The sequence below is a fragment of the Rhinolophus ferrumequinum genome, chromosome 9 (genome assembly GCF_004115265.2).
Source record: "Rhinolophus ferrumequinum isolate MPI-CBG mRhiFer1 chromosome 9, mRhiFer1_v1.p, whole genome shotgun sequence".
In the NCBI taxonomy this organism is placed as follows: Eukaryota; Metazoa; Chordata; class Mammalia; order Chiroptera; family Rhinolophidae; genus Rhinolophus; species Rhinolophus ferrumequinum.
In genome coordinates this window covers 34,485,429-34,501,089 of record NC_046292.1, presented here as the reverse complement: position 1 = coordinate 34,501,089, position 15,661 = coordinate 34,485,429, and the positions used below count along the sequence as shown (strand labels likewise).

The following is a 15,661-nucleotide window of genomic DNA, read 5'->3' as shown; positions in this document are numbered from 1 at the left end:
AAGAACTACGTAGGTCTTGAATAGAAGGGGGACGGAGGGGGATTGGCTGCTGTGGAGCTGCCTCATAGATGTCCCTGCAGTGAGCCTCCAGAGTCCTAAGCCTTCAAGCATAGAGTGATGGCAGAAACAGTAGAAACAGCCCTTTTAAATAGAATATAAAATTGAACCCAAAGAAGTAAAGCAGGCTTTATGTCAACAGACGCAAACAGAAAGTGTTCCAAGGAAAGAAACACTGGATCAATGTGGACCTTTCCAGAATTTCCACCTACCTATTCTACTGCTAGGAATTGTTAGTCACATATATAATTTTCCATCGCGTAACATACAGAACCAATGCATGCTTGTCTGTCTGTCTAAAATCTAAAATTCATTAATTAAGAATATATTATCTAAAAGCAAACTGAGCATGGTCCACATGCTCAAAGAGGTTCTAGGACCCCCTTAGCTGGACAGTCTGAGAAACGGTCAGATCCTTGAGTAACCTCAGCTTAAGTGCTTAGAACAGTCCTTGACTCACAGTAAACATTTAATGTCCCTTGTTTATTATAATTGGTGATGTGCTGTTACTATTGTTATTATTGGAGAATTTACTGGTTCCATTTTATACCTCTAAGGGAACTCCCTGCGAACCATTTTTAGGCAAGACAGAGAATGAAAATTTTTACTAATTACGTTGACAAACTGGATTTCATTCTTTCTCACTGAAGGGTCACAGATTCTTTTCCACCCACATACACATACACAGGCAAACTCAAAATCTCTTTCTCTCTCTCTCTCACATACACACACACACACACACACACTCACACACATACACACAAAGTATACTGCCACAAATATACTGCTTGAAAACCTGTTCATACAGATAAACATATTGCTTGCTCCCTCCTTTCCAGTCACGGTTCAAATTTGTCATCATAATAAGAAGGCTTTTCTCACCAGTGTTATCTTAAATAGCATCACCTTTTGATCAATATTTCAATCTGTATCCCATTATCTTTAGAGTTATTATATCTTCTACACCAGGATATTTTCAGAGTAAAAGAGTACGCTTTCAATATTTCCACCAAGACAACAGGTGTAAAAGGGTACTGCTCAGGGCAGATAGTGATAAATGTTCCTCCTGTTTTTCTTCCTAGAGCTGATATATTATTTATTTTTTATTTTCTCTCTCATTAGAATGACAGGTGTTTTTTTTTTTGACATTTCTTTTTTTATTTTATTTTATTAGTTTCAGGTGTACAAAACAATGTAATAGATATTTACACCCCTCACAAAGTGATAATCCCCCTCCCCCAATCTACTACCCCTCTGACATCGTATGTAGCTGTTACAATTCCATTGACTCTTCCCTGTGCTGTACTCTATATCCTGTGAATATATATATATATATATATATATATATATATATATGTTTATTTATTTAATGTTGACATTCAGTATTATTCAGCTTCAGCTTCAGGGGTATAGCACAGTGGTCAGACATCTACACAGTCCATGAAGTGGTCTCCCTAACAAGACAAGTGCCTATCCGACCCCCTACAAAATCTTTACAACATTATTGATTATATTCCTCAAACTATAGTTCATATCCCCGTGGCTATATTGTGGCTACTAATTTGTACTTTCTAATCCCTTTACTTCCCTATCACCACCACCGTCCCATCTAGCAACCCTCAGGTGTGTTTTTTTTTTTCCCTATATCTCTGAGTCTATTTCTGTTTTATTTGTTCGTTTATTCTGTTCTTTAGATTTCACATATAAGTGAGATCATATGGCATTTGTCTTTCTCAGTCTGACTTATTTCACTTAGCATAACATTCTCTGGGTCCATCGGTGTCATTGCAAATGGTAATGTTTCATTCTTTATGGCCAAGTAATACTCCATTGTATAAAAATACCACAGTTTCTTTATCCAATTGTCTATCGATGGGCATTTCAGTTGTTTCCATATCTTGGCTATTGTGAATAGTGCTGCAATAAACATAGGGTGCATATATTTTTTTGAATTACTGTTTTGGATTTCTTTGGATAGATACCCGGGAGTGGAATTAGAATGACAGTTTTATAAGAGCAACAACTTTTCCTGTTTTATTCACTTTATCTCTAGTGCATATGGCAATACATACTAGAAAGGCTGAAAATATTTGATATCCAGGGAGTTAAATAAAATATAAAATATTGTAATAACTATCTTATTATTTTTATGAGTGTTGGAACTATCCTATTGAGAGATACCTATTTGTAGTGTTGTAATACTTTGATTAGGAAATATATTTCGTATTTGCAAATGTACAATGTAATAGCTGCTATGGCTTCATACCCTTCAACATTGGGATAAAGAGAAGATATGATCTTTATTTATATTGCAGTTGATTATTATGTGTCCCTATTGCTTTCTCTTGCCTCTAGGGAAAAATAGCAGCTTCATTAGAGCCCCTGCTTTTCAGCTTCTGGGAATTAGTGCTTACCTTGTGTTTGGGATATTTAAAATGTTTTCAGATAAAGATTTGAAGGCTGAGAACAAATCCTCAAAGTCTGTGCATGAGAAAGAATATCTTTGCCTGGATCCTCAGAAGAGCTTGTAGGACTCAGGATGCATATTTTAAATCCACAATGGCAAATGCCTTCCAACCAATTCACCTTTGTAGTTAGGGCAGGTAAATGGGCATTTAGAGGAAATTATGACAGCAGTTGTTCTGGCTGGTACAGAGGGTTAACAGCATTCTGGCACTCTCTCAAGGTATTTATTGTAGGTTTTGATTTGCTATATGTGACTTGGATTTCTGGAGTGTTGCAGTGCATTTTCTTGTAACTCACACTAAAAGTACATGTGAAAATGAAAATTTTTACAGAGGAAGGAGGAAAATTGTAATTATTTAGTTATAAGATGAAGGGCAACTATAAAATGAGGTTCATTACACTACATGTTCCAGTAGGTGTAATTTACATTAACTTAGTATTTGACTTCCAACAGCATTAGTTCTCTATTAAGCTTTTCCTTTAACAATGTAAGGTCTTTATTCCTGAAGTATTTTTGCCAAAATATAGTTTTTTAAATATAAAGGAACGAAAAATTGTTTATAGAAACTAGGCAATAGTTTTTCTCCGAAGAAATTAATCTGTATTCTTACGATAAAATATGAACTAAACAAACCCAAGCAATTACTTTTCAGGCCTTTTCTTTACAGCTGAGGAGTTTCAATAACAATGTGGTCTATAGTTTATTTCATTACTTCACTTTGTGTGGCAGGTACTCACTTTGTCGGTGGTAGATTTAGAAGGTGTAGAGTATTTTGACAGAAATCTTAAATTTGTTTTATATTTAAACCCTTTGTTTTTAAACTTTATACTCCTGAGACCATTGATACTTCTAAGACCGTTGCTACCTTTAGAAAACTTGTTGAAATTAAAAATTAATGTTTGGAAATATATTTTGTTAACAGCTGCATTTTTCTTTCTTCAATCTAAATTATTCACAGCAATAATAGCTGGCAATACTAAGTCCTCATGTAATATTTTGATGAATGTTTTATTGACTGTATTCTGCTTGTGTTAGGCCCCACCCTCGTCAGAATGATTCTGACGAGGTTGGGGCATTTTCACTTTACTTAGATCCCTGTTTCCTTCCTTGACTTTATTTTCAGTCTTTCACTTTTCTTCATGTAATGATTTTTTGCATTAATTTTACTATTCTGTAGGTCTTGCTTCAGACTAGATATATGCATATACACATACACACATTTATATACTTATCTATACCTACATACATACATATATGTAAATGCTAATGTCTTAACCTTTTTAAATTTGTTTTTTAATTATATTGAAATATTATTTTTAACTGGTGATAGAATTATGTTATTTTTCTTTATATCAGTGTTATATATATAGTCTACAAAGAACATCATTCCTATAACATCCCTCTCCTTCATCATTTCCTACTCCCCTAGGGACTATTTTTCATTAAAAAACTTTTTTTTTCTTTGTTCTCACCTTCATAGCTCTAACATACTTATATTGCATTTGAAACATTTTGATTTTCAATTTTAGATATTATCTCTACTTCCCTTATGGAAAATGAGGATTTAAATACTTTTCATTCTTTTTTTTTTTTCAATTAACTTCTTGGTAAGAGCCTGTTGCTTCTATTAGCCTCTTTTTAAAAAGCTTTATTATTTTTTTCCAGTTTTATTGAGAACTAATTGACATGTATCTGTATAAGTTTAAGGTATACAGCACGATGGTTTTGAATTACATAGATTGTGAAATGATTACCACAACAGGTTTAGTTAATATCCATCATCTCATATAGATACAATAAAAAGAAAAGAAAAATACTCATAAATGCCTCCTTGTGATGAGAACTCTTAGGATTTACTCTCTTACAACTTTTCCTCTGTATTATACAGCAGTGTTAATTATAGCCATAATGTTGTACATCACATCCCTAATACTTATCTTATAACTGGAAGGTATACCTTTTGATTACCTCCCTTCAATTCCTCCACCTCTGGTAACCACAAATATGACTTTTTTTTCTGAGTTTAGAGTGTTGTTTTTAGATTTCACGTATAATTGAGATCATACAGTATTTGTCTTTCTCTGTCTGACTTATTTAATTTAGTGTAATGCCTTCAAGTTCCATCCATGTAATTGCAAATAGTAGGATTTCCTCGCTTCTTTTTTGTGGTTGAATAATATTCCTGTGTGTATGTGTTAAAGTTTATTCTGCTTTGGTGTTTGTATCGTAATATCTTTCTTCAGATAAATTTTCAGACATTAACTTTTTTTTTTTAACTTAGACGTTTATCATTTATATCCCTCACACTGTGTGAATCTCCTTCCCCCCATCCACTATCCTTTTTAAACATTGCATTTGTCCCTTTCTCATCTCTCCTTTTGCAAATCCACACGTTTTTAGACCCTCTTACTCTATCCCTTTTCTCTTGTTTCTATGGTCTCCATCCTTTTGGCTTTCTGTGCTTCTCTCAAATATTTACTTTTGTCTTCCAATTCTATAAACCCTCTTGGGTCATTTGCAATCTTTTGATAAATCCATCCACGGTGTTTAATTTTTGGTTATTTTTTTGTTAAGTTAAAAATTTTCCATTTGGTTGTTTATAATTTTTTCTGATTTTCTGCTAACATCTTGCATTTTATTTTATTGAGCATATTAAGCATAGTTTAAGTCTCAGTTTGATAACTGGTTTTTTTTTTTCGGAATTTCTTATTGATCTGTTTTTATTTTCTATTGTTTCTCTTAGTTTTTGATCCCAAAGATAATTTTTCCTATTTACCTGGTTGGCTTTCACTGAATGCCAGACTTTAAATGTAAAATTTTTAGAAATAATTTGAAACCTCGGGTGAGGACATTTTCCTTTAGATAATTTACAATTGTTTTGTCAGATTGCTAGGGGGCAATAGCAATTCTGGATCACCTTAATTCAGACAGGATTTGGGACGATTCAAATGTGGACCTTAGCTCCTAGTTGGCAGTCTTAGTATGTTTGGGCTGCTACCGTGTTTCCCTGAAAAGAAGACCTATCCCGAAGGTAAGCCCCAGTTAAGATCGTCAGCCAGACAGATGCATTTAGTATGTATGTTACGATGATGTTCCAGAAGAAGATGACATGACATTTGAATAAATGTAGATTGTTGCACATGAAAAAATAAGACATCCCTTGAAAATAAGCCCTAATGCGTCTTTTGGAGCAGAAATTAACATAAGACCCGGTCTTATTTTCGGGAAACACGGTATAACAACATACCATAAACTGGGTGGCTTATAAAACAATAGAAATTTATTTCTCACAGTTCTGAAGGCTGGACAGCTCCAGATCAAGGCATCAGCAGTTTTAGTGTGTAGTGAGGGTTTCCTTTCTATTCACTGATGGCTGTCTTCTCTCTGTGTTCTCACATGGTGGAAGGGGGAAGGAAGCTCTCTAGGGTCTCTTTTAGAAGGACACTAATTATATTCATGGGAACTTTGCTCTAATTACATCCAAAAGGTCTAATTACATCCAACTCCAAATACTGCATTGGGGTCAGGATTTCAGTATATGAAGTTTGGGGGATGCAAACACTCAGTAGATAGCATTGGCTATCTATGTTTAGTTTACTCTTTACTCGTATGGTTTATCTTGTCAAGATCCAGTGCTATAGCCTAGCTAGTGCATCAGGCCATTGTCTCTCTACCTGCAGTCGTCCCCTCCCAAGTCTTCCCGGTGCCACGACACTCCGGTTTTTGTTTCTCTACTTACTGAGCTTACCGAAAGATCAGAGCACAGAGGATTTTCAAGGCAGTGACAATACTATGTATGATATTACAATGATGGATATCTGTCATTATAAATTTGTCCAAAGCCACAGAATATACATCACCAAGAGTGAACCCTAAGGCAAACTATGGTCTTTGCCTTAGGTTAATGATGAGATTATGATGTGGTTATATATGTCTTTATATCAGTGTTATATATATAGTCTACAAAGAACATCATTCCTATAACATCCCTCTCCTTCATCATTTCCTACTCCCCTAGGGACTATTTTTCATTAAACCTAAATGTAGATTTATCCTTGGTTTTTTTTTTGTTTGTTTTTTAAAGTACCATGCCTGTGAGTGTGTTGATAATGGGAGAGGCTACGCGTGTGTAGGGGCAGGGGGTATATGGGAAATCTCTGTACCTCTGTCTCAATTGTGTTGTAAACCTAAAAGTATTCTAAAACAATAAAGTCTTAAAAAAAATCAGAAAATACCCCAGAAAGATTGAAGGGTTAATCTCTACTATAGATTAGTCAAGCCATAAGAGACATACCAAATATATATACAGTATTATACTAAAATACATATGTAGTCTACCCAGCAATTACTTTGACTTTTAGATACATCCATGATAAAATAACTAATGTTACTAATTTATTTGATGAAATTTTTCTTTAAATGTTTTGTTTGTTATTTAAGGAAATTTTTCTTTAAACTTTCAGATGATACAGCATTGTTTGAGTTGATTCAGCTAGTTCCACCAGGTACTGTATTATATATTGATAAGGTAATTGACATGTGAACCCATTTCAATGAAATGCTTTTTAAATATCTCATCTTTTTTCCTTCTTCCCAAATTAAGAACAATGTTGAGTTTCTGGGATTGGTCCACTACATGTAAAATGTCAGAAGACCAAAATAATATGTAAAGAAAGATTGACATAAGTGACATTTGAACACACTGCTCTAAAAATGAATAAATAATGATAATTGAAAGTGAAAAATAACCTGATATCATTCTGTCATATTATGTGGCATTCGTAAGTTTTTGTGATTTTTCTAAAATTTTTGTGGATAAAATAGTGAATTATCTTTGTTTTTATATGTGGACTATTATTGGGAAAGGAGGGGAATAAAACCTTATCTATTTGGTAAACATTAGAAATCTTTAGGATAGAGTTAAAATATGGAGGATAGTTTTATTGATGTCTATGATTATAAAAGAAATCTGACTTAATAAAATACTTATGTGAAAAATGAGAGCTATGTTTTATTGAAAACTAGTAATTTAAAAATTTTTGGATATTAAATAGATACCTAATTCAGATAACTACAAATCCCAGAAAATGTCTACATTTTTTTCAATATGTAACCTAATACCTTATAATGGCAGGTAGAAAACAATGGAAGATAGAAAAATTTGTGGAAATGGTAATTAAGTTTCAAATGTGTAAATGTTGTACCAACTTGATATGTTTACAAAGACTTTTCTTTTTAGGAACTTAAAGGAACTCACTAAATTTAGATGAATATTCGCCCTTCTATAAAAGTAGGGATGGATTATTAGTAATATGTGCTACATGTCTGAATAAGGAAATGTGTTAATCGGTATAACATAACTATTCTAATTTTCCTTCCATAGAAACAAAAATGACCCTGTAGGAAGTATTTCAGTAAAGCATCAGGCATTATATATATTGTTACCTGATGATTTTGTTTCTAAATAGAATATTTTGTTATAATTTGAATCATAGGATATCTTTCTTGTAGTGGGTGAAACACTGTCTACATATGATGAAAACACACGAGATTTTATGTTCCCGGGTCCTAACCAAATCTCTGGACACCATGATTCAAACCGCCAGGTTACCATGAGGAGGATTTCTGGCCTTCGAGTAAGTGTTTACTATTTTCTGGATCAATACCTACAAAGTGAGAAACTAATTCACAGTTTAATTTGATTTAAAACATAATGATTTTCTGACATTTTGATGTTATTTTAAACATACTGAAATTAAATGGAAATAATTTAACAAAACCTATGCGTCTATCATCCAAAGTTAACAAGTATTTTGCCTTGTAGTCTTCACATTTCTCTCCTCTCTCTCTCCCCCTTTTCTCCACCACCCTCTTCTCTCTCTCTTTTAATTTTTCTCTCAAAAGAATGACCACTAAACATTTGGGAAGATGCTCAAGGAAATCCAAAGTAAAACAACTGTATGACTTTTATTGCCATAATAATGGTAAAATTTAATAAATCTGACAATGTCAAACGCATGAAAAATGGAAACTCTTTTATGCTGCTATGTATGCCATGTGAATCGGAACAACCACAATTCAAAATCATCTAGTAGAGGCAAAGATTCTCACCGCCTATGTATGACCTTACAGGTTAGGTGTGTATCTTGGAGATGCATTTTCTCTGATACACTAAGAACCTTCATAGGAATGTTTATGTGTAGCATTGTTCATAATAGTGAAAAATGGAAGTAATTGAAATGTTCATTAGTAGGAATTTGGGTAGATTAATTATTATGTTCATGTAATGGAAATATACATTCATACACCTAAAAGTGAAAGTTACATTGTGACAGCTGACTCTTCCATCCTTCCTCCAATTTCCTTCAGCTTTCGTTGGATGATTTCAAAATATTTTCATCCCTGAAAATGTCTTCCACTTAGAGAAACTAAGAGAATTCCCCTGCTGTTTCAGAGAAGAAAAAAGAAAAAGTTGTCCAGCTTGAAATAATTTGGATATGTTTTTTACTAACTTTGTAAAAAATTAGCGTAGTCTGAGTAAGGAAAGGGGGGTGATATCTATATGAGCTAGTATAGTGAACTAAATGATTTTCCCTGTTAAGTCTAGGTTTATGATATGTTCTGTCCTAGGAAATAGCAACTTGAGCTTGCTGAAAGTATAAAAATTGACTAGCGAATCTATGAAAATATGCCTTCTTTGGGATGTTTTCAGTGTCCATTGGCTACCTTCTATACTATGAAAATTTTCAAAGAGTGTTTCAGCAACTGTTTAGAAACCTGCAATGAAAAAAATAATCTGATTTTAAATTATGGTCTTTTAAAAGTAATTTAAAATGCTGTGTACAAATTGGCAATGTAAACATAAGAGTATGGACCATTAACAGTTATCTTTCTTCTTTTGAATATATATATTCAAAGGAAAAAAACTATATATATATACATACATATATATATGTGTATATATGTGTGTGTGTGTGTGTGTGTGTGTATATATATAGTTTCCACGAAAATAAGACCGGGTCTTATATTAAGTTTGGCTCCAAAACACAAAGGGCTTATATGGATGTCATTCTGAAAAATCATGCTAGGGCTTATTTTCCAGTTAGGTCTTATTTTAGGGGAAAGAAGGTATATATAGACCTTTGGTAATGGTGGTGTTAAGAGGTTGGCCAATTCCAATCTCCACACAAAATAAGTATAAAACTGGGCAAAATTGTCACAAACAGTTTTAGGACAATGGAAACTGGTTGACAATTACAACAATTAAGGCAAGACAAACTAAGAGTATGCTTGAATAACTGCTAAAGCTTTGGGTAAAAATGGTGGGCATATGTGGCCTTCTTGCCTGGGGCTGCTTCTATACCCCCTGTGAATATTGTGTCTTCACCAAGCCTGGGACTGGGTGAAGAAAAATCAGCAGCTTTGTTACCACAGAGGTCAGAATTAATTTTTGGCAGTGAGACTGTAATGTTGCGATTTATAATAAATATATATTTGGTCTTCATCTCCTTTCCAGTACAAAGCTCCTAAAACTTTTTGGGTTTCCTAAGTGATGAGATCAATAAAGGTGTCTTTTATTTTGTTAATGAGGTTTTCTCTGGGAAGCCCCTAGATGAGGAAAGCATGGGGGTCTGGTTTCCAGGAGAATAAACCATGTAATTAAGAGGGTTGGAACTTTCAACCCTACCCTGGACTTCTAGGGAGAGTAGAGGGACTGGAGATTCAGTTCAGATACCAATGGCCAATGATTTCATCAATCATGCCTATGTAATGAAGCCTCCATAAATACCCAAAAAGACTGGGTTCAGAGAGCTTCCAGGTTGGTGAACAACACATGGAGGTAGGTGCTGGGAGAATGGCGTGTCCAGAGATGGAATGGGACATCTGTGCCCCTTCCCACCAACTTTGACCTACAAGTATCTTCCTAGACATTCATCTGTATGCTTTATATGGTAAACAGTAAGTAAACTTTTCCTGAGTTCTGTGAGCCATTCCAGCCAATTCATTGAATTTGAAGAGGGTGTCATGGGAACCTCTGATCTCTGATTTATAGCCAATCAGAAGCACAGGCGACAATCTGAGTTTTTGATTGGCATCTGAAGTGGAGTGGGGACAGTCTTGTGGGACTACACCCTTGTCATCTGATGCTATCACCAGGGGGATAGTGTCAGAATTGAGTTAAATTGTAGGATATCCAGCTGGTGCCATAGAGAATTGCTTGGTAGTATTGGGAAACCTGCACATTGGAAGTGGTGTCAGAATTCTAGAGACTAATAATATAGCTAAGTGTGGTGGATTCAGATGGATGTGGATGAGGAAACCACACAGCTCTGCTCAGCCAACTGCAGTTACGATTAGAGTGAGCAGTACACCTGCTAGAAAGTTGACAGGGAGATCCTGAAAGTAAGGGAGTGATAAAAGGGCTAAGACAAGCTCTCCACCCATTCCTGGCTGACCATGAAACTATTCAGGGGAGACAGTGAGAGACCAGTAGAAAGGGAAAGCCAAGGGTGACGAGAGACCTGGCTGTGTCTTTGAATGCATTTCCTAACCCATGCCCAGATAATCAATGAAGAGTGGAACCCTTAATAGGTTCATTGGATGACCACTAAACTATGCATACACAGGTGAGACTCCTAGAAGAGTATAAAGACATGACAGAAATAAACTGAGCAGCAAAATGGCAGATATAAATCCAGTTATATCAATTACTGTACTTAAATGTGTTGGACAAAACACTCCAATCAGTAGTCTTTGCAGGCAACACTGTACCCTTCCTCAGAATTCTTGTGATTCTGCATAGACATCTGTCTAAGTCTTAGATTGTCCTCCTGAACCCATCCCTGTGGCAAGGATTCAAGTCACATCTGAGATTCAGTCCTGGCAGTATCGCAGACTACCTGAGTAAACTTGAGCAAAGCTCTATACCATGGAGATACCATAGGATTGTGGGATGGATTAATAAAACCTTGTAAATGGTTATAAGTGTACCTGGCACATAGAGAACTCTCAATAAAAGTGAGCGATATGATGATGGTTGTGGAGGTCATGACAGTGTAATGGTGGTGGTGGTGGTGATAATAGCTCCTTTATACTGTGAACATCATAAAAACAGAATCGTTGGCTTTCTCATCTCTAAATTTAACTCTTAGCACCGTACTTTGTCTGGAGTAGGTACTTAAATGCCTCTCGATTGACTTGAATGAATGAGTTACATGTTATTGTAGACTTCATAGAGGAACTGATATTTGAGATGGTGTGTGATTAATTTTACATGTCAGTTAGGTTATGGCTCCCAGCTGTTTGGTCAAACACTATTCTGGGTGTTAATGTGAAGGTATTTTTGATGTGATTAATATTTGCAATAAGTTAACTCTAAGAGATTACCCTTAGTAATGTCAGTGGACCTCATCCAATTAGTGGAATGCCTGAAGAGCAAAAATTGAGGTTTCCTAAGGAATAAAGAATTCTGCCTCAAGACTGTAATGTAGAAACATTGTGTCACTTATTATTTACAGATTTTACACTCAAGACTGGGATATCAACCTTTGCCTGAGTTTCCAACCTGCCAGGCTTCTCTGTGGATTTTGGACTTGCCACATTCACAACTTTGGGAACTAATTCCTTAAAGTGCTCTCTATAGATAGATAGATAGATAGATAGATAGATAGATAGATAGATAGATAGACAGACAGATATTCTGTTTCCTTGGAGAACCCCAACTGATGCATTTGGGTTTTAAAAGCACAGTAAAAATAATGGCTAAAACACTGAACACTGAGTATTTATAAAGTATGTCCATGAACTATTTGATACTCCTCTCTTCAAAAGGCTAAGGTTGGTGAAAACGTAATTGTGGTTTTTGCCATTATTTTTAACCTCTTAAACCGCAATTACGTTTGCACCAACCTAATAATTCTATGAACGGTACGATGCTAACAGATAAAATGTGGTGAAGCGACAGTATTGGACCTTTGAGACCAAGTCGTTAAATGCATTGTGGCTTTCTCCTTGCAGTGATTTTTGTATCACTCACTCTGGGGGAGGCCAGCTGCCATGTATATGAGGACATTTAAGCAACTCTATGGGAAGGGCAGAAGTTGAACAACTTTGCTGGAGAGTTAGAAAGATTGAAGAGCCTTGAAGGAACTGTCAGATGAGTGTTTGCAGGAAAGTGAGGCAAATGTTATTGGAAAGTAGGGAGAGAGAATCCTTGTTATGTAATGGCAGAAAGTTTAGCAACTGCAGTCCCTTGTGGTAATGTGGGCTCTAGAAAAATACCCAGTGAAATGGTGGTCTGTATAAGGAGACTTTCAGAAAGAATAGTTTCTTCATACTGCTTGTGGCCAAATATAAGAGGAGAGAGAGAAGCAAAAGGAAAGTCTGTTAAACCAAAAGGAGCTGGAACTTACTGTTTCTGAAGATTCTCAGCCTTTGCTCATAGCAAATAATGCTAAAATTAAGGAATGACTTCTGAGCAAACGGCATTCCTGGGCACTTTCAGGCAATTGTGATCTGATGGTGAAACTAAGGGTATGACTGTAAAGTCCTTTATTAAAATCTCAGAAAGATCCAAGATGTTGCCCCAGAAACAATGTAATCAAACGTAGGGGTTTTTGAAGATGGGTCAGGGCATTATCCTTCAGCAATCTCAGGAAAAGCCCATCGTAGAGAACAATGCGACTTTTGTCGAAAGGTGTGAACTCTAATAAGAGTCACATGAAAACCAAAAATAACTTTAAGAGCATTATATTGGCAGAAACACCAGCTTGGTCTGAAAGGGAGAGAGACCTTACAAAATGAAAAGGCTTTGGCCCACAAAATTCTGTTTACAGGACCCACGTGCAGCTCCAAACATGGTCTACCTCTCATTACAAAGGAATGAAACAAATGCCCAGAGAGTAGAGCCAAGAACCATGAATAGTTAGTTATTTCTGAGCAGAAATAAGACTAAACTTCTAATCAAGGAACCTCTATCATTTTACTGGCTGTGTTTTAGAATTACTATGCACCAGTGATTCCTGTATGCCTGTTGCCCATGTGTACATTGGGAGTGTGTGGGGCAGATAACTTATCTCTGTAGTTCAAAGGTCTTCTAATTGTGAGAAAGTGTACGCTAGGAGCTTTACTTCAAGAACTACACCTGAGGAATTGGAACAAGGATTTGATTTAGATGCCACCATCTTGGACTTCAAGCTGAAGTTTTAAAAGATGAGAATTCTCTTCCTCCTCCTTCGCCTTCTCTCTCTCTCTCTCTCTCTCTCTCTCTCTCTCTCTCTCTCTCTCTCTCTCTTTCTCTCTCTCTCTCTCGCACTGCGTTCTCTCACTCTCTTTTGGTAGGGCCTAAGTTTAGTTTACACATGAGAGGAATATAAGTAGTCTGTGATCATAGGGTGAACTGTGGTGGTTTTAAAACATGTCTACAATTTTTTTTTGATTCTACTGAAAAGGTGACCTAACTCCTATGGGCTGCACTTAGTGACTAATGAATAGAATGTGACAGAAGTGTCAGTGTTAGACCACGTCTTAAAAACCACTGTGGCTTCCTCCTTGCTTTGCTCTTGGATCACTCTCTTTGGGAGAACCAGCTGTCATGTCAGGAGGACACTCCAGCTGCCTGTGGAGAGGCTTATGTGATGAGTTGAGTCCCCTTGCTAAAAGCTAGAAAAGAACCGAGGCCTTCAGCCAAAGCAGTGTGTGTGAATGAGCCTTTTCAAGACGCAAAATCTCCAGCCCCAGTAAAGCTTTCCGATGACTGTAGCCCAAATGACATCTTACCTGCAATCTCATGAGAGATTTTGAGCCAGAACCACTCAGTTCAGCTTCTGCCAGATTCCTTCCCCACAGAAGCTATGTGAGATAGTAGGTGTTTACTGATGTTTTCAATTGCTACGTAATATGTTATCAGCAACAGAAAACTAACCAAGAGGCATAGGGGACATCATTAATACTAGATATGTTTAAAGAAAAACAGTTGTTCAGTTAATTCTTGGGCAAATTGTATTTGCTTTTCTGTAACGTGTGATGTTTGAAACTTTATACTTATTAGGTCAAAGGCTGGGTTTAGAGAGTACAAATGTGGGCACCTTTGGTCAATGTCTGACCTCCACTATGTTAGAGTGAAGCTGCGCTGCGCACAGACAATATCCTTTAATGTTCTAGTGAGCGCCAAACTCGTGTGCTTCCAATATTTTCTCAGATGCTTTCTCTGTCCCTTTGAATTTCACCATTTGTCTTCACTTATCTCAAAATAGTGTTCAAGCTGATTGAAATGTTACAAGAAATAGAAACCAGATTCATTCATAGATCTGAATGTAAGCTACATTCAGAAAACGATGTTGGAGGAATTGGTAGAGACTTACCTCTCTTCTGTTTTCAACAACTGTATAGCCAGGAGCTGTGACTTTTTTTTTTGATTTTTTTTTTAAAATATGAGACTATCCAAAGTATTTCTTGATTATGTAGTTAGATATGTCTTAAGGTGAAGTTCATTAAGTATTTTCATATATTCATGACTTTAATATTGTATCATAGTTTAAAAATCTTAAAAGAATTTAACAGGGAAATACTTGAAAATGAAAAAAATGTATTATTCCCTAAAAGTAATAGAATCAAGTCATAAGTGAATCATCAGCAGTGAAACTGTTTCTAGCTAACATTTAGCATTATTATGTTGTCTTTATATTTAATAAGATGTGCAGACAGGCAAATGAAGCAGCTGAACCTTGACAAGTGTTTATTAGTTTAGGTCATATTTTCATCACTAATAATTATCTTTTTTTAAATTGAAATGTCTAATAATACCCTGTTTTTCTCCCCTCAGGGAATTGCTCCAAAGATGGAATTTTCTACAACCTCAGTGATTACTGAATGTCTGATAAGTTCAAGGAAGTGCCGCGCTCAGGTTAATGTCGTTTAAAGTATATAATGGCTTAATTTATTTGTTCATATTTATGCACTTGGCAAGCATTATTTTTTTTATTTTGGCTGCGACTACTTTCACTTTTTTTGTCAATCTAGTTTAGGTAAAGCAATTGTTATAAGTTTTAGCAGCTTGGTTACATATTAATAAATGTGAGAGTGAAGAGTTTGGTACACATGATAGATGATGCCATGATGTTGTTATTTTTATTTTTT

The 15,661-nt window shown here is 35.6% G+C and overlaps 1 protein-coding gene across 5 annotated transcripts in view; it reads left to right on the top strand.

Moving 5' to 3' along the window:
- SPATA6 (spermatogenesis associated 6) overlaps positions 1–15,661 on the top strand; it is a 98,816-nt gene that overhangs the window by 17,759 nt on the left and 65,396 nt on the right. For 4 of the 5 annotated variants that reach the window (XM_033115943.1, XM_033115945.1, XM_033115942.1 and 1 more), the window contains exons 4-6: positions 6,988–7,029; positions 8,036–8,160; positions 15,348–15,428. In XM_033115943.1, coding sequence (XP_032971834.1) covers positions 6,988–7,029; positions 8,036–8,160; positions 15,348–15,428 — 248 coding nt within the window. Of the gene's footprint in view, positions 1–6,987; positions 7,030–8,019; positions 8,161–15,347; positions 15,429–15,661 lie in introns of all 5 variants that reach the window. The other variant, XM_033115947.1, reaches the window with a different exon arrangement.